Raw genomic sequence first — 18,422 nt, 5'->3', positions numbered from 1 at the left:
TTATCTCCCTAGTGCTCCCTAGTCCATCTAATCCATCTGGCCGCTACTGCCAGAGAAATTGTGCAGCACGGATCTCGCAAGTCCGTGAGTCAATGGTTTCCAGGGCCCACTACAATTAAATGACGTTTTTCTTGTTTACCCTCTTTATTCAGTCGTCTTTTCACTTGTACCCAACCTGCACCCTGTAGGTGGTCTGTGCACACTGCGTCCATTTTCACTGCTGTCTTTGTTCATGGTGTTTGTCCAACCCTTACTTGGAAAGTTCTTTTCTGCTAGTACCCAGCTCAAATCCCACCGCCTTTGTGACAGTCTCGTTTATTCGAATATATACTAACGTTTCCCTTTTCCAAGTATTCTATTTAGAGTTGGAAAAAACAGCATAGTATTTAAGTACTGTATATTTCACTTCTCATTTAAGAGACCCACCAATGACCAAACACCTATAGTGTTTTATTTTTTGATGTAGGTAACTGTGTTGGTAGGAATATTTCAGTGACAAATATATACAAGGTAACTCACTGCGTTCAGATTTGTGCTTCCCTCCCTTCGACCAAAACCTGAGGACCTATTCTGTGCTAGGGCCTGAAAATACAGAAATGAAGGAACTACAGTCTTGATGCCAAGGATCGCGTAAGCAGATTATAATATGATCTGCAGGGACAAATATTTGTGTTACCGAGGAAAACATGAGGATGCGGGAACCTAACCCAACCCCATGTGACAAATAGCTGAAATGGACTTCCTATTTCAACTACTTTCTCAGAGAAACATGGTGTCCTCAGGATCACTAGATTAATCTGGAACATTCAGCAGAAGCCAATCATCTGTCTCTAATACTGTTAGAGAGAAATGGTCCCGAGCCCAGAATAACATGAGTTGCGCCCACCCTCACTTATCCACACAGTCCCCAGCCAGTGCCTAATGCACGACGTTTGCAGACCACGTCCCCAAGCGCCAGCGCGGGCGGCGGTGCGGAGAGGAAGCTGTATTGACCTGCACTCTGCGTTTCAGAGCCCGGACCGCCCTGGGACCCCTGTGGCCCTCAAGTTCCCAAGTGACCTAGTCCGGGGAGGGGACATCTCGCTCTGACCCCGCCCTGGACGCGCCCGCCACGACGCCCCCGCCCACGACGCCCCGCCCACTTCCGGCGCGCCCCTCTGCGCCCCGCCCACTCCCGCCGGCCCTGCCTAGTGACGTCTTTGCCCGGAGCCGCGCCGTTCCGCCCATCTCCTTGGCCTCCGGTCCCTACTTTGCTGTTCTGCTGACCCTCGCTCGCCGCCGCCGCTGCCGCCTCAGCTGCCAAAATGTGAGTGATGCTACGCGACGCGGGCGGCTTCGGGCCCCGCAGGCGGCAGCTCGCGCTGGGATCGCCGTACTGCCCAGTTGCCGCCGGCTGCCGCTCGGACGCAGGCCGGGGCTGCGCGGGGATCCCGAGGCCTGGGGGTGGGCGGTGGCCCTTGGGGCGCGGGCTGCCGACGGGCTGGGCGGGTTCCGCTGCCATCGGGCGGACGCGGAAGGGGCGAGGGCGGGGCGGCGAGGCGCTTCCCGGAGGAAGTGAGTTGCGCGCCCGCACCCCGCTCCTCGCCCCTTCCCCTTCTAGTCCCCGAGGTCCCGGAGAGGAACGGGGACCACTGCCCTGGTTCGGGAGGGCCCGCTCTCGGCCCAGTTCTGCGCTGGGCCCCGGAAGTTGCGAAGGAAAGGACCTCGGCCCTGTGCTGAGCCCCTGTGGGCCGAAGAGCTCCTTGCCTGGCTAGGGGCATCTGCACTGGAAAGATCACTTAACCGTGGGCCTTCGCTCTCTCAAGCGAAAGCGCTCTTGTGGCCCTTGCAAACCGGTGCTTCCAGTGGTAACACTCAGAGAATGCTAATGATTAAGAATCACAAGGACCCTCTCTTCCACCTCCATTCTGTTCATTGCTCACCGTCGGAGGAAGCCCCGGGTTTCTTCCAGGAGTTGGGGACCCCCCTCGAATGTTCCTGCTGAGGCTGCTGTGTCAATAGATCACAGTGGTTAAGATCTGGATCCCAGGTACACAGGACCCGATCTAAAAACAAACTGTACGGCAGCCAGCTGTGTTGACTTTTTAAACCTCACTTTACTGATCTGTAAAATGGGAGTAATATTCCCCTCAGAGAGTTATGAGGGTTAAAGGAGAAAATGCATGGAAAGAGTCTAGCACCACGGCATGGTCCTTACTTATCTACCAGACACTAAACTCTGTGAGGACGACGATGAGATCTGTTGTAGCCCTGGTCACTGACACATGACAGATGTAAAGTGACTGTTCAAACAGTCCATCAGACTGTTGTATACTAAGGTGCATGCTAGGTGCTATCTAGGATACAGAGAAGAGAGTAAGAAGACCCAGGAACCTGTAATCTGTTCGAGGAGGCGAAAAACCAAAGTGATACTTTCCAAGTAATGGAGCCAATAATGACTTCAGAGTCAGAGTGGTTAAGAAGGATCTGCATGGGGAGAAATAAAGCCTTTGATGAAGGTTTTAAAACATGAGTACCTTCCAGGGGCGAGCGCGCTGGCTCATGCCTGTAATCCCAGCACTTTGGGAGCCCGAGGCGGACGGATCACCTGAGGTCAGGAGTTCAAGACCAGCTTGACCAACATGGTGAAACCCCATCTCTACTAAAAATACAAAATTAGCCGGGCGTGGTGGCGCATGCCTGTAATCCCAGCTACTTGGGAGACTGAGGCAAGAGAATTGCTTGAACCCAGGAAGCGGAGGTTGCAGTGAGCTGAGATCATGCCATTGCACTCCAGCCTGGGCAACAGGAGGGAAACTCCGTCTCTCAAAAGAGGAAAGAAAAAAAAAAAAAAAGAGTACCTTCCTAAAAGAGGAAGCATTGCTTCAACACACCTTTCCACTCACACCAACCGCTCCCTGCATCCCAGTGTTCCTGACTCTGTTTCTGTAAATTAATCTATTTTTCCATATTGGAAAAAGGGCATTCTATAACTGTTTATAACTATGAAAACAGTTCCTGCCACAATGAAAAGATCAGGAGAGTACTGAGTACGTTCAAGCAGATGTGTGCCTTAGAACCAGTTTCAAAAAAGGACAGTAGAGTTTACCTGTCGTGGGATCAGATACTGCAGGGATACAAAGTAGGTCCTATTAAACCTTCACGTTTGTCCCTTTAGTAGGTGGGACAGTCTTGGAAATTATAGAGAAATTAGAAGAAAAGTAATTAAAACTTTTATTCATTGCTTCAGGAAGAATTTCTTTTTCTGCTTTAGTTCTAATGTAAGAAATTGTTAACAGCGAGAGTCCCAGAGTAACATGTTTATACTTAAGAAAATGTATTTGGAATCGTAATTTACTCGTGCTCCTGCCTTTACATGTTCCAGGTCTACAGGTCCAACTGCTGCGGCTGGCAGTAATCGAAGACTTCAGCAGACACAAAATCAAGTAGATGAGGTATTGCTCTGAAATGTTGGAAATATGAATTTTAAACAAGTACGAGCACTCTGGAAATCTGTTTGGAAAAAGTATCATGAAAGTGTGAATGTAAAGCAAATTCTGACTGTATCATAATTGTAACAGAACTTTGCTCCCTGCTGTGCTGGAAGATCTAAGCAAAAGTCAGACTTTCTAGGTTTCATGCTTGTTTTCCTGTGGTAGAATCACATACCTGCTCATAACATTTAGCTCAGGAAAAATAAAAAATCATATGCTTAAAGCATGAACGCCACTCCCTGAGTATATTCCCCAAGAACCACTTTATAAAATAGGATAATACAATGTTAGGATTAGGTCTTTAGATTGCTCAAGCCAAGACCAGTTCTGATCAGATTTTTTATCAAAATGCTTTGACCACTTACTAGTTATCCAGCCTAAACAAGCCTCTCTGTAGAATTCATCTCTAATGGCTGTCCATTGACTCACACAAAGTAGATACTGTCAAACTCCATTAGCCCAGTAAATCTCTATTTGTAGAATTCTTGAGCTAGAGGACCTTCATCTTTTGTTCTGCGCTGTATGTGGAGAACCACAGCAAAAGATTGAGAAATTCCGACTAGTATTTCCACATTCCTAAAAGCTGTCACTGTCCAACAGATATGTTTCGGTCTTTCTGCATTTAGCTGCCCTAAAAAACGGTTACAGTTATGTTAGATACTGTTGTGAAATAATATAGTAATGTTTTGATCTGATGGTTTTGTTCATGAACTTCTAAAAATTTTAGATTTTCCCAGTAAGAAATCCATTGTAATTCTGTCCTGCCTGAAACTTCTTTTTACTTACAAAATCAAATTGGAATTTTTTTTAACCAAAGGAATTTTAAGGAGAGTTGTTTTTTATTGAGGTGAAATTACCATAACATACAACTAAACATTTTAAAGTGTATATAATTGAGTGTTATTTAGTATATTCGTAATATTTTGCAACGGTTACCTCTTTCCATTTTCAAAACTTTTTCATCAGCCCAGAACACTTCATACCCATTTAGTAATCATTCACTATTTCCCCTTCCTCCCATTCCCTTGTTACCTCTAATCAGCTCTCTCTTTCTGTGGATTTGCCTGTTCTGAATATGTCATATAAAAGGAATCATGCAGTATGTGGCCTTTGGCGTCTGCCTTCTTTCACTTAGCACAAAGTTTTTCGCATTCATTTAAGTTGTAACGTGTTATACCATGTTCCTTTTTATGGTTGAGTAATATTCCATCGTATATGTATACACAATTTGTTGAGCCATTCATTTGTTAATGAGTCTTTGAGTTGTTTCCATCTTTCAGCAATTATGAATAATGCTGTTATAAACATTCACAGGAAAGATTTTGTTTAGACATATGCTTTCATTGATCTTGAATATATACCTAGGAGTAGCATTGCTAGGTCATAGTAACTGTATGTTTAATTTTACGAGGAACTGCCAAATTGTTTTCTACAATAGCCGCACCATTTTATTTTCCCACCAGCAAGAGTCCAAGAGTTCCTGTTTCTCCACATCCTTGCCAACACTTGTTTTCCATTTTGATTATAACCATCCTACTGAGCTCTTTGGGTTTTCATTTGCCTTTCTCTAATGATTAGTGATGTTAAGCATCTTTTCATGTGCTTATTGGCCATTTGTGTGTCTTTAAAGAAATGTCTGTTCAGGCTTTGCCCATTTTTTAATTGGGTTGTTTTTGAGTTTTGAGTTTTTTATGTATTCTGGATATTAAATCTTTCTTTATCAGACATGTGATTTACAAATACTTTCTCCCATTCTGTGGCTTGTCTTTTACGTTCTTCATAATGTTCTTTTTTAATTCTTACCTTATTTTTTTTTCGAGACAAGAGTCTTGCTCTGTCACCCAGGCTGGAGTGCAGTGGTGCAGTCTCAGCTCAGTGCAGCCTCCAAGCCCCAGGTTCAAGTGATTCTCCTGCCTCAGCCCCCAGAGTAGCTGGAATTACAGGCGCCCACCACCTTGCCCAGCTAATTTTTTGTATTTTTAGTAGAGACAGTGGTTCACCATGTTGGTCAGGCTGGTCTCGAACTCCTGACCTCAGGTGATCCACCTGCTTGGGGCTCCCAAAGTGCTGGGAATATAGGCATGAGCCACCGCACCTGGCCTGATAATGTTCTTTGATGCACAAAAGTTTTTAATTTTTATGAAGTCCAATGTATCTGTTTTTCCTTTTGTTGTTCTTGATTTCGATATCAAATCTAAGAATCCACAGTCAAATTCAAAGTAATGAAGATTTACGCTTATGTTTTCTTCTAAGAGTTTTATGGCTTTAGCTCTTACACTTAGATTATTGATCCCTTTTGAGTTACTTTTTGTATATAGGGTGAGGTAGGGATTCAACTTCATTCTTTTGCATGTTGGCTCTTCAGTTGGCCCAGCACTGTTTATTGAAAAAACTGTTGGATGGCCTTGGCACTCTTGTCAAAAATCAATTGGCCATAAATGCTTAGGTTGATTTCTAGACTCTCAGTTCTATTCCATCAGTCTATATGTTTGTCCTTATGCCAGTATCACACTGTTTTGATTACTGTAGCTTTGTATTAAGTTTTTTTTTTTTTTTTGAGACGGAGTCTCGCTCTCCCGGGCTGGAGTGCAGTGGCCGGATCTCAGCTCACTGCAAGCTGCGCCTCCCGGGTTTACGCCATTCTCCTGCCTCAGCCTCCCGAGTAGCTGGGACTACAGGTGCCCGCCACCTCGCCCGGCTAGATTTTTGTATTATTTTAGTAGAGACGGGGTTTCACTGTGTTAGCCAGGATGGTCTCGATCTCCTGACCTCGTGATCCGCCCGTCTCGGCCTCCCAAAGTGCTGGGATTACAGGCTTGAGCCACCGCGCCCGACCTGTATTAAGTTTTGAAATTGCGAAGTGACTTTGGGGAGTACTGCCCCCTTAGCAATATTAGGTCTTCAAGTGTGTGAACATAGGATGTTTTCCCATTTAATGATGTCTCTTAGCGGTTTCTCTTAGCAATGTTTTCTAGTTTTCATTGTCCAAGTCATTCACCTTTTGGTTAAATTTATTCCTAGGTATTTTATTCTGTTGGATGCTATTGTAAACACAATTGTTTCCTTAATTTCCACTTCAGATTATTTGTTGCTGGTGTATAGAAACACGACTGATTTCTATGTGTTGTTGTACCCTGCAACTTTGCTGAATTTGTTAGCTCTAGCAGTTTGTTGTGGATTCTTTGGTATTTTTTATATAGAGAGAATCATCTGCAAATACAGATAGGTTTATTCTTTTTTTTCCAATTTGGATGCCTTTTCTTTCTCTTGACTTAATTGCTCTGTTCAGAACTTCCAGTACAGTATTGAGTGGCAGTGTGAAATGAGCATCCTTGTCTCGTTCCTGATCTTAGGGGGAGGTCTTTCACCATTGAGCATGATATTAGTTGTGGATTTTCCCATAAATGCCCTTCATCATATTAAAGAAATTCCCTTCTGTCCTTAATATGCTGATTGTTTTGATGATGAAAGAGTGAGCTCATGTTTTTTAAAGCGAAAGTTTGGCTCAAAGTAACAAAGTGCTGACCTGAAAGAACAATGTGCCCATAGATTGTCTTTGAAGTCTCTGTGCCTCTATTTTTTTTGAGGTGGAGTCTCACTCTGTCACCCAGGTCGAAGTGCAATGGCGCAATCTCACCCACTGCAACTTCCGCCCTCTGGGTTCAAGTGAGTCTCCTGCCTCAGCCTCCTGAATATTTGGGATTACAAGCACCCAGCACCACGCCCGGCTAATTTTCTTATACTCTTAGTACTGAGACAGGGTTTCGCCGTGTTGGCCAGGTTGGTCTCGAACTCCTGACCACAGGTGATCCACCCACCTCGGCCTCCCAAAGTGCTGGGATTACAGGCGTGAGCCACCACACCTGGCCCTATTCCTCCATTCTTTATGCATTACTTGTGATCACACTCACTTGTTGTGATCACACTCATCTAGGTGGTGGACATAATGCGAGTTAATGTGGACAAGGTTCTGGAAAGAGACCAGAAGCTCTCTGAGTTAGACGACCGTGCAGATGCACTGCAGGCAGGCGCTTCTCAATTTGAAACGAGCGCAGCCAAGTTGAAGAGGAAGTATTGGTGGAAGAATTGCAAGGTAATTATCTTTTAACTCACCTTTACATTTAAGCCCCCTTCTCCATTCTCAGAGAATTAACAGGCTACAGATAATGGACTTTCATGACTCTGGGAGGTGGGTTTGACTTCCTCCACATGGAAATGTGGGTGCACTGTGAATCTGAAACACTGACTGCACACCCTTTCCTAGCCTCACACTAGGAATCCTTTACGTGTTGTGGCTGATCTTCAGAAGATGCACGTAGAACAAGAATATCCAAAATCACTCACAGTCATCAGCCCCTCCCAACCCTCTACCCCAGCAGGGCCCCAAACACATAGGAGAGGGCTGGAATTGGTTAGTTTTCGTGTAGTTCTGTGAATGGTTCCAAGGTCAAGGGAAAGAAATGCTAGAAAGCCACAGTGTGCCCAACAGAAGACTAGAAAGCAGCCCTCCCAGCAGCACGAGCCAAAGCAGATTTTATACAGTTAGCGAGTCAGCATGCTGCGACCAGATCCAGATGTATCCTGTCCTCTGCCTTGTTTACAAGTGACACTTTGAGACACAGGGCAAGCTGAGCAGCCTTTCCATATGTGGAAAACTTGTAGACACAAACAAATGCCTAGCTAGAGGCCACACATCATTTGAACATCTTTTAAAAAGCAGGGAAGTTACCTTCAGGCCCTAATTGAGAACATTTAATTTAGGCTTTAGAAATTATGAATTCTTCCAGACTGTATGCACCTGAATTTCCCTTTCAGTGACTAGACGAATATTATATGATACTCTTCAACAAGCACATTATGTCTGCATTTGAAATGTGATATGGATATGTGTTTTGTTACAGATGTGGGCAATCGGGATTACTGTTCTGGTTATCTTCATCATCATCATCATCGGTGAGTTACCCTTCTCTAAACTGATTGGAAAAGTCTTCTCCATGTGTTCACAGACCATTGATTTTGTGTACAAGGACTCAGATTAAAATTTCCCTCCGAAATGTTAGTTTTGGCTAGGCGTGGTGACTCTTACCTGTAATCCCAAAGCTTTGGGAGGCCAGGAGTTTGAAACCAGCCTGGGCAACATAGTATCTCTACAAACAATTATTAATAATTAACCAGGCATGGCAGTGTACACCTGTAAGTCCCAGCTACTCAGGAGGCTGAGACAGGAGGATTGTTTGAGCCCAGGAATTCGAGGCTGCAGTGAGCCGTGATCATGCCACTGCACTCTAGTCTAGGTGACACAGTGAGACCTTTTCTCAAAAAAAAAAAAAGAAAGGTTCATTTATTCCAAGGTTTTCAGTTTTCTTTAATAAATGTTTTAGGTATTTGAGTTTTAAGTCTTAATATTTGATATAAACATTAATCCTTTGAAATTAGGGAAAATTTATTCATTTCCACTTCTTTTCTCTGAATATATTTTTATCATATATTTACTTTTATGTAATGTAGTGGTTAAAAGCATGGAGTAACTGTGATCCATCCTGGTTCCACCACCATCCAGCTGTATGGCCGTGGACAAACAATTTAATATCTCTGGGTTCCAGTTTCCTCATTGGTAAAATGGGGATAATAATAGTACCTGCTTGTTTGCTTGTTAAAGGACAGATCTGGTAAATATATAAAAATTGGCTGGGCGTAGTGGCTTACACCTGTAATCCCAGCACTTTGGGAGGCCAGGGCGCGCAGATCATGAGGTCAGGAGATTGAACCATCCTGGCTAACATGGTGAAACCCCGTCTGTACTAAAAATACAAAAAATTAGCCAGGTATGGTGGCAGGCGCCTGTAGTCCCAGCTACTCGGGAGGCTGAGGCAGGAGAATGGCGTGAACCCGGGAGGTGGAGCTTGCAGTGAGCCGAGATTGTGCCACTACACTCCAGCCTGGGCAACAGAGCAAGACTCTGTCTCAAAAAAAATAAATAAAATAAATAAAAATTGCTTACGTTGGTGCCTAGCATATAAAAAAAAATAGCTATATAAATAATATATATGTATACACACACACACAACTATTATTATATAATATTCAAACAACTCATTGCCATCTGTAGCCCAGTATATGAGAACCGAAACATGACTTCTTTCATTGATAGATGGATGTTAGTGGATGTTTCCTTTTAGCGAGAAGGTACAATGACTTGGATCCTTTTGACTCTAGTCTCCTTCCTCTAGCCCTCTGTAGAATGGAGAGAAGCCAGTAGTAGGAAATCCGCCCAGTCTAATTTCTGATCACATTTAGACCGCATCATTGGATGTTGGCTTGGGATTCGCACTGAGAGACTAACCTGCTGTCTCCTCTGCCTTTTTGCGTCTCTCCTTCTTAGTGTGGGTTGTCTCTTCATGAAGAACCAGCGGAACTCAAAACTGCTGTTCAAGAAACCTCTTCAAGACTTTTGACTTAGAGCCTGCTATGTTATCAAGCTTACCTACTGTTATGTCTAAAATGTTATTTTTTGTGTTAAAGTTGAATTTCTAGGAAATGTGCCTTTGTTTTTTAATATGCACTCCAAATTAGAAGTAAGGCCAGCCCTGTCCACATGTTGCACAGTGTCTTTACAGATTGACGTATGGGCTGATGAAGAGGCCTTCTTAAGTTCCAGAGTGCTGTAATCTAGATGTAATGTTGTCACTAATGAATTGCCATTGCTCCCAGTTAGTTACCCTTGTCATTTGGCATTATTTTCAGAACCATATTTTAAAACTTTGGGTAATCAGATTTCCAACTTGTGCCTTCGAGAAAAAAACACTACTGCCTAACACAAATCTGTGATAACAACAGGCTGTGCCTTATTTTGATAATTTTCTGATTCCCTAGAAGAGAACCCTCTACTTTTTGTAAGCACTACTGACTCTCGCTATATTTAAGATGCTGGTGAAGAGCTTTTGCTCTTGCATTAGATTTGAAGATGTTTACGTTGTTGTTATTGTTATGTATCACTTGCTAAAAATGTTGTTTAATCAGAAATAACCTCCTTTAAAAAAATTTTATAGAACTATGGCTATGACCAAAGCTTCTATTTTGCCAAAAAGTTAAATGCCGATAAAATGGCCTTAAGTGTATTCCTGATAGTTACATTCAGAAACCTGCCAAATGAAACTCAAGGTGCCCCTTCAGAATTAAAATCATTACCTTGTGTATGAAATTTCTACATCTTAACAGGCGTTTCTTCCTTTTGAAAGGCTGTAGACAGTGTGGCTCCCCTTCTGATTCAGTATTCTGCCTGGGGGTTAGAGAAGGTTTGAGGTAGACTCTGACCGTCTCATTCCTATAGACAGAAGAGTTTTACCCAGCAGTTGGCAGATTATCAGCTGTGGACTCCAACATGTTTCTGATAATTATGCAAGCAACAATTCTGTAGCCTCAAGTAAGACCACCTGTGAACTTGATCATTATCTGGCCCAAATATGAAGCTAAACAATAACTTTTTGGAGTTTGTTTCCTATTTGTAGTCACATCTGCTTCCTAAATCAGTTTTCTAAATTATGCCTGCAATTAGGCATTGGTCAGGGGTGAGCGACTCTTTTCACAGAGAGTAGCCAACCAGAGACCTTTGCTTTGATATCATCAACTGCAGAGAATGCTGTTGATGGGAATGCTGGAAGTAGCTGTTGTCATCAAAGAAACTTTGTCATCGGAGAAACTTTTCTTGTATACATAAGACTCAACATCAGGATACACAGCTTAAAGATGGGAATTCAGATATGAAAGAAAACAGGCAAGGAGGCACTGAGGGAGAAAGACACAGACTTTATTGCTCTGTGGCTTATTGTTACTGGAATATTCTAAAACTCTTGTTCACATGCTATTAGAACTTATAAAGCAGCAACAGCTGAGACGCACCAGGACACAACTTCCATTTCTTTAACATCTGTTCCCTTAACATCGCTGAAATGATTTACTTCTGAAGACATGCCTTGCAGTGTGGCTAGCTGTGAGAAGAATGCAGCTGGCAGTGTTAGGACACTAGCTCACCCTCAGCGCAGGATCTCTGGCCGGGTGTGACTCTGAAACCTTGGTGCTCGCCCCTTGGCCACAGAGCTCAGACCCATGTAACCCACTGGCTCCTGCATTAACCCAGAAATACCTCGCTTGTATCTGTGCACTTAGCTGGGAACTTACCCACTGTAGTGACCTAAATAAAGTGTTTATAAACATGATTGTGGCACCTGTGTTTCTTGTAGAGGAATAGCTGCGCCTGATCCAAGTCCTGAAACTGCCATTCCTTGCTGCTCCCCATACCTGCCCTTAGAAGCTCTGAAACTGTCTCTCCCCTTTTCTCACCAGCCCCTCTCTAGGTACACTACTTTTTAGTACCCAGCATTTCCCCATGCCCCAGTGAAGAGAAGCAAACCACTCCCCTTGTGAGAAGTGCTTTTTAGTATAGATGAGGAAACTGGCTTTTACACAATTACCAAAATTCAGGATTTGGCTTTGGAGTTCCCTAAATAGATGGTCTTTAAAAAGGGATATGCAAGCTGACCGTGTATGTGGTAGACTAGATGGCTGCTGACATGGACCCTGGGATAGGTCTGGATGGGTGAGGGACATCCCCAGACACATGGCGCTGTTTTGTTCATGTAGATATTTTCCCCATGAATGTATTTCCATTCTTTCTCTAGAACCCCTAGGAAACAATATAATATGGGTGGAAGAGGGCTTTTGCTTATGTTTACAATAGGAAAATCCAAGTCCCTTTCCCGAATTACAGCAGGTCCCACCATGGTCTGGTTCTTTCTTTTCTTTTCTTTTCTTTTTTTTTTTTTTGAGACGGAGTTTTGCTCTATCGCCCGGGCAGGAGTGCAGTGGCCGGATCTCAGCTCACTGCAAGCTCCGCCTCCAGGGTTTACGCCATTCTCCTGCCTCAGCCTCCCGAGTAGCTGGGACTACAGGCGCCCGCCACCTCGCCCGGCTAGTTTTTTGTATGGTCTCGATCTGCTGACCTCGTGATCCGCCCGTCTCGCCTCCCAAAGTGCTGGGATTACAGGCTTGAGCCACCGCGCCCGGCCCCAACATGGTCTGGTTCTTTCTAACTTTCCGACCTCATCTCACACGACTCTCCAGCTCTCTCTTCTCCAAGCAAAGTACTTCGCCAAAGTATAGCTAGCTGTTGACACTGGAGAGACTTGTGCTCTTGAGACTTTCAACATCAGGGTGTGGCTTGAAGGCCAGAGTTAAGCTATGAATGAAAACAGGCAAGAAAGCCCTGAGGGAGAAAGAGACCTGATTGTTTCGGTTTCTCATCAGCAAACTTACTTCTTTCCAAAGGTCTTTTGCAGGTACTTTCAGCTGTGCAGGGTCTACTTCCCCACCCGCGGCAGGCGCCTCTCATCTCAGGTTGAAATCCGTCTTCCCAGAGGCCTGCCTCGCTGATCTCGGGAGGCTCTGGCCTCCCCCATCCACCTCTCTCCCAGTTCCTCTTCCTTCCAGTAGCTTGTTTTCTACACATCCCTTTAAGTTTTATGAACTTATTTATGGGGTGGTTTGTCTTTCTCAATAAAACGTCAACTCCGTGGGTGGCAGGGACTTTGGTCCACTCTTCTGTCCCCTGGGATTCCAAGCGTCCCTACCCAGATCTGCACGCAATAAATGCTGAACGAATGCAGTCTGACAAAACCCAGCTTCGGAGGAGGGCAAGTCAACCTAGAGTACCGCTCGGAAGGATAAGGTGGTTTATTCAACACCTCACATGAACACTCACCCACTTCACTTTTCCCCGCTTCCTTTGCATACGATTTCATTCATCCAACAAATACTGAATATTTTTTCTGTACCAGGCAGCAGAGAGGGGCGACACTCTGCACTGTACCTTTCATTTCTGACGTGTTGAGATACAATCTAAACTGAGCTTTCAGCCTTTTTTTTCAAAGGGCTTTACACCGTCCTTTTCTGAAAGAGTGTCTTTTACATTTGTCTTCCTCCAGTTGCCAAATGAATCTAATTTTAGCAAGTCCAGGGAAGTGTTTTAAGTTCCAGCGTCAAAATTCTGTTTCTGGACCGGTGCGGTGGCTCACGCCAGTAATTCCAACATTTTGGGAGACCGAGGCCAGCAGATCACTGGAGCTCAGGCGTTTGAAACCAGCCTGGCCAACACAGACCAGCGTTACCAAAAACACAAAAATTAGTCAGGTGTGGTGGCCGCACCTGTAGTTCCAGCTACTCGGGAGGCTGAAGCAGGAGACTGGCTTGAGCTCAGAAGACGGAGGTTACAGTGAGGCGAGATCGCGCCACTGCACTATAGCCTGGGCGACAGAGCAAAACCCTGTCTAAAAAAAAAAATCTGTTTCTAAAAACCGGGTGGGCTTTTACCAGGGCTGCTTTACGGCCTGGTTCCTCCAAGTCCACCCCACTCACCTAAAGAGTTAGCGAAGGATGGAGGCGGTTGGGGTGGGCTCTGTAGGTCACAGGCGGTGAAAACCGTGGGAACCCGGGAAGACGCCCAAAGCACGACGAGGTCCGCTGCCAGCAGCCCGCCCCACCCTGGGCTCCTTCCCACACCCGCTCGGAGAGCGGGGAGCCACCTACAACCTCCAGGACCCGACCCCAGAGAACTGGCCCGGGCCGCCCCTGCCCGCCCCCAGTCCCCGCCTCTCCCTCCCCCTTCTGCCTGCCCTCGACACCCTCGCACCCACCCCCCGCTCCCGCCCCCTACGTCTCTCGGCTCCCCCGCTCCCATCTGCCCCCAGTCCCCGCCTCTCGCCCCCATCCGTCCCCTTTTCCAGCCTCCCCCGACCCTACTCAAGCAACCCCCGCCCCCGCCTGTCACTCCCCTCTCCTTCCCCGGCCGCCTCTCACGTGGAGGTTGGGCCGGACCCGCCCCGCCCCACAGAGCCCGGGTCCCGCCCCCGCGTGGCTGGCAGCTTCCTGGCCCTATCATTTCTGCGCTTGCTTCAGCGGCTGCGCCCCGGCGCCGTGCCAGGGGGCCGGACACTCCAGTCGCGCGGCACAGGCCTGAGGCCTCTCAGGGCCACCCCGCCCCCTGCCCGCGCGCCGGCCTGCCGGGATTGGCCAACGCCGGCCTCCGCCCGAGCCCGCGCGTTATGTAACGCGCCCCGGGGGGCCCCCGCCCCCTTCGCCCTGGCTTATATAACCCGGGCGCCCAGGCTCGCGCCCCGCCCCAGGGCCAATGGAGGCCCGCGGAGTCGGCCCCGACAGCCAATCGCGCGGCCCGGGGGCGGGGCCGGTCACGCGGCGGCGGGGGGCGCGGCTCCGGCTGCTGCCCGGCACGCGGCGTGCCTCGAGACTGCGCGCGGGCGGCCCAGACGGCGAGCTGCTGCGCGCGGGGCGGAGGGCGGGAGCAGGCGGTGAGTGCGCGGCCGGGCGGGAGTTCTCGGCACCCGCGCGTGGCAGAGGGGCCAAGCGAGTGCGGCCCTCAGGACTGGGGGCTCCCGGAGCGTGGCGCTTCCGAGCCGCCCGCCTCCACAGGCCCCAGCCCTCGGCTTGAGGGAAAGTTGGGGCAGGGGTGAGGACCGCGCGGTCGGGGCGCCCCAGCCAGCCGGGCCGCTGGCGTCGGACCGTCCGTTCCACTTGTCCCTTGTCACCCCTGTCTCCTCCCCACAGGCCGGACTTCTGAAAGTCGAACGAGCTCCGGGTTTTGGAAATGCTGGAGGGAGAAGCCCCTCGGAGATGAGCGTGACCCCCTGGCTCGTGGTGGCCGCCTCTTACGCCATGGCGCGGACCAGAGTGAGAAACCGGTGTCTGTCGCCGACTGCAAAGTGAGTGAGAAGAAAGCAGCGGGCTGTCCCAGCCCTACATGGAGCCCCGCGGAGACCTCGAGATGCCCCGCGGGGAACCTCCTGGCCCCGGGGGACGGGGGGCTGAGGACAAGGCCCTGGACGAAGAATCGGGGGAGCGGTGGAGCCCCGAGTTCCATCTGCAAAGGAAATTGGCAGAGAGCAGCCACAGGTGACGCGCTGGCTTCAGGCCCAGGGCCCCATGCGTTCGTTGTCCTTCCCGGAGCAAGGAAAGGGGGACCTAAATCTTTTTATTGTTTTGTTTCTAAGTCCGGGGAAAAGTGTAGGGGGAGACTCTGGCAACGTAGGATGAAGTGATCTGGGATACTGAAGAAAATTACCGAAGAGTATCTGGAGAGAAAAGTGGTTACAAAAGTTAGCTGAGTTGGGACTCAGGTGAATTAAGAGAAAGTAAGTGGAGAATGTTTGTCATTCACCAGTTGCTTTGCCTGAAGTTCCCCACCTGGAGGAAGCGGGGTCACCAGCCTGTGGAGTGATTGATCTGATACCGGTAGATTACTTAGAAACCTATCTGGTTTGCAGTTTGTGTTCCCTAAACCGCAAGATGCTGTTATCTTCATAGGTGTGAAGTTGTAATTTTTTTTTATCTTCCAGTGAACAGCAAGATCGAAACAGAGTTTCTGAAGAACTTATCATGGTTGTCCAAGAAATGAAAAAATACTTCCCCTCGGAGAGACGCAATAAACCAAGCACTCTAGATGCCCTCAACTATGCTCTCCGCTGTGTCCACAGCGTGCAAGGTAAACAAGCCGGAGAGAAATTCGATCCTACAAGTGCACCAGGACTCACACAAGCAGCCAGAGAAGTGATCAGTGGAGTCTTAGTCAGACAGATACTTTGAGCTTTTTCTGGTGCTTTATGGAAGATGAGCAAATCTATGCCAATTCCATTCATGTCTTAATTTTTCACGTGTGAAAGACCAGGAAAACTTTTATCTGTATAATAGTGTATAGTAACTATGCAATGTTTTGCTCATTTGTTGCAAGAGAGTAGAGTTTAGCATAAGCACGTTTTGAAGGCTAACCTTTTAAAAAAACATTGTCTTCTATGGAAGTTATGGGGAAAAAAATGCATTCCACTAAATAGTTACCTTTACATGCCGTACACATACTTTTAAAATGTGGTAATGATATATCAGGAATTTATTACACTAAAAATGAACTGTTGTAAACACTTTTCTTTTTCTCTCTGACATCTCAAGGGATTTCATTAAAGCCGTATTCTCTTTAGCACAAACCTCAGTGCATCATATATGATATGTCCCTGAATGATGGAGTAGTTTCTGCTCCCCCTCCAAAAAAAATTGTGTATGCATCTGAAATTTTTTGTTAGTGCCTTAAATATATCTTGCTCCCTGTGTTCCAGAACATGCAGAATTCATAAAATCAACTCTTAAGTTTGCACAATGATCAGTAGTTTAGGTAAAAGCAGAAAATTATCTGTTTTTGAGAAAAATGCAGCAAGGTGTTCTCATCCGAAAAAAATAATCCAGCTTGATAGTGATAAAAATGGTTTCCTAAAGATACTGTTGTCACTGGACTACCTGTTTATCTCCCTGTGTTTCTTAGCAAACGGTGAGTTTTTCCAGATTCTCAGTCAAAATGGAGCACCTCAGGCAGATGTGACCATGTACAGTCTTGAGGAGTTGGCCACTATTGCTTCAGAACACACTTCCAAAAACACAGTAAGAATTCATGCATTTTGCCATATCAACCTGGGTGACTTTTCCTAAGGACCTGCTCTAGATGTAGGTTTTTAAGAAGAATAACAACGTTTCAGCAACCACAATTTGAGAGAAGCAAAGGAGGAACTGCTAAAGAGGCATGGTGTAGCTTCTCCGCCCTTGCCAGAGAAAACATCCAAAAGCAGAAGCAGCCCATTCTATGTGCTGTGCAGTTCAGTGACTTTGGTTATGAGGTGCTTCTAGCTCCTTAGCATTCCCGAGCTCTCTTGAATTAAGAGAAAATAAAAGTTACACTGCAGAGTAATTTCCCGCATCTTATTCTAATCTCCGAATTGTTAATTTCTATTTATATCATTCTTAGTTCCAATATCTACTACTTCAAGTTGTAACAACTGGATGTTATAGAACAGGTGAGTTGAGATGCTGTCATTTTTCATAAAATTTTGGAAGAGACCTTTAGTATATCTTTTTCTAATCTCTCTTCTTGTTTGACAGAGTAATTGAGCCTCATGTTTGGTTGATACGGTGGAGATTACTTATTTTTTTGTACAGACCTCAACATAATTGTAACTTAAAGATTTTGTAATAGTGGAACATGAGCTATCCCTACTATTATAACAGTGCTTATTTTATGGACTGCTGTGTACATAGTACTGTAATAGGTGCTATGGAGATTTTTTTAAAATAAGAAAATATTTGTCTTTTAAGACATTTAAAATAAAGCTAGAGAGGAAAGCATGCCAATGCTAGCAAACAAACTGCTGATTATAAATAAGTTTCATTTATGTGTAATGGAAGAAATTAGAGCAGTGATGCTTATGTAATGAGGTTTGTCACGGACAGCTTCTTAAAGAAGGTGAATCTTCAGCGTGTCTTAAAGCATAGAATCTGCGTTGATGACGAGAACACCGTCCACCCAGGTGTAAGGCACAGTTTGCAGAGGAAAAGTTATGTGCCATATGTATGTTTAGTCTGCATAAAATGATCTAGTATATTTTTTGGCATAGAAATCGAACCTTCAATAGGTGAAGTGCGGGTCTTAGGAGAATATTTAAGAAGGATGTTGGAGACAATTCTTAGAGGAGTTTTGTTGCATTTGTAGGTTGTGCCTGTGTATTTTAAGATATTGATCATGTTAGAGATCTAGAAGAAATTTGCCTTTCAGGGAATATTGCTGGCGAGTACCTCAATATTTGCATTTATTTTCAATGTTTTTCATAGGATACCTTTGTGGCAGTATTTTCATTTCTGTCTGGAAGGTTAGTGCACATTTCTGAACAGGCTGCTTTGATCCTGAATCGTAAGAAAGATGTCCTGACGTCTTCTCACTTTGTTGACCTGCTTGCCCCTCAAGACGTGAGGGTATTCTACGCGCACACTGCCAGAGCTCAGCTTCCCTTCTGGAACAGCTGGACCCAAAGAGGTAACAGGACCGATGTTTAGATGTCTGTCTTT

The 18,422-nt window shown here is 45.9% G+C and overlaps 2 protein-coding genes across 15 annotated transcripts in view; both read left to right on the top strand.

The window, feature by feature from the left end:
* The first annotated feature begins 1,146 nt into the window (after window positions 1–1,146).
* VAMP3 (vesicle associated membrane protein 3) lies at window positions 1,147–11,689 on the top strand. Its single transcript, XM_033228529.1, has 5 exons — window positions 1,147–1,306; window positions 3,365–3,434; window positions 7,408–7,566; window positions 8,375–8,426; window positions 9,856–11,689. Coding segments are annotated over exons 1-5 (303 nt in total). The 5' UTR covers window positions 1,147–1,304; the 3' UTR covers window positions 9,876–11,689.
* A 3,025-nt stretch (window positions 11,690–14,714) lies between these two features.
* PER3 (period circadian regulator 3) overlaps window positions 14,715–18,422 on the top strand; it is a 62,326-nt gene continuing 58,618 nt past the window's right edge. For 13 of the 14 annotated variants that reach the window (XR_004441119.1, XM_033228528.1, XM_033228527.1 and 10 more), the window contains exons 1-4: window positions 15,087–15,434; window positions 15,878–16,023; window positions 16,852–16,967; window positions 18,189–18,390. Coding sequence is in view for 13 of the 14 variants with exons in the window: in XM_033228528.1 (XP_033084419.1) it covers window positions 15,283–15,434; window positions 15,878–16,023; window positions 16,852–16,967; window positions 18,189–18,390 (616 nt within the window). In the remaining variant the exon portion in view is untranslated. Of the gene's footprint in view, window positions 14,834–15,086; window positions 15,435–15,877; window positions 16,024–16,851; window positions 16,968–18,188; window positions 18,391–18,422 lie in introns of those variants that run through there. The other variant, XM_033228522.1, reaches the window with a different exon arrangement.

The sequence above is a fragment of the Trachypithecus francoisi genome, unplaced genomic scaffold, assembly GCF_009764315.1.
Source record: "Trachypithecus francoisi isolate TF-2019V2 unplaced genomic scaffold, Tfra_2.0 Lachesis_group12, whole genome shotgun sequence".
NCBI classification, from domain to species: Eukaryota; Metazoa; Chordata; class Mammalia; order Primates; family Cercopithecidae; genus Trachypithecus; species Trachypithecus francoisi.
This window is presented reverse-complemented; position numbering and strand designations above follow the sequence as displayed.

Bases quoted from the DNA above. Each gene is read 5' to 3' on its own strand.
- VAMP3 (XM_033228529.1), top strand. The intron at 7,567-8,374 runs GTAATTATCTTT...GTTTTGTTACAG, and splicing joins ATTGGTGGAAGAATTGCAAG to ATGTGGGCAATCGGGATTAC. The intron at 8,427-9,855 runs GTGAGTTACCCT...TCTCCTTCTTAG, and splicing joins CTTCATCATCATCATCATCG to TGTGGGTTGTCTCTTCATGA.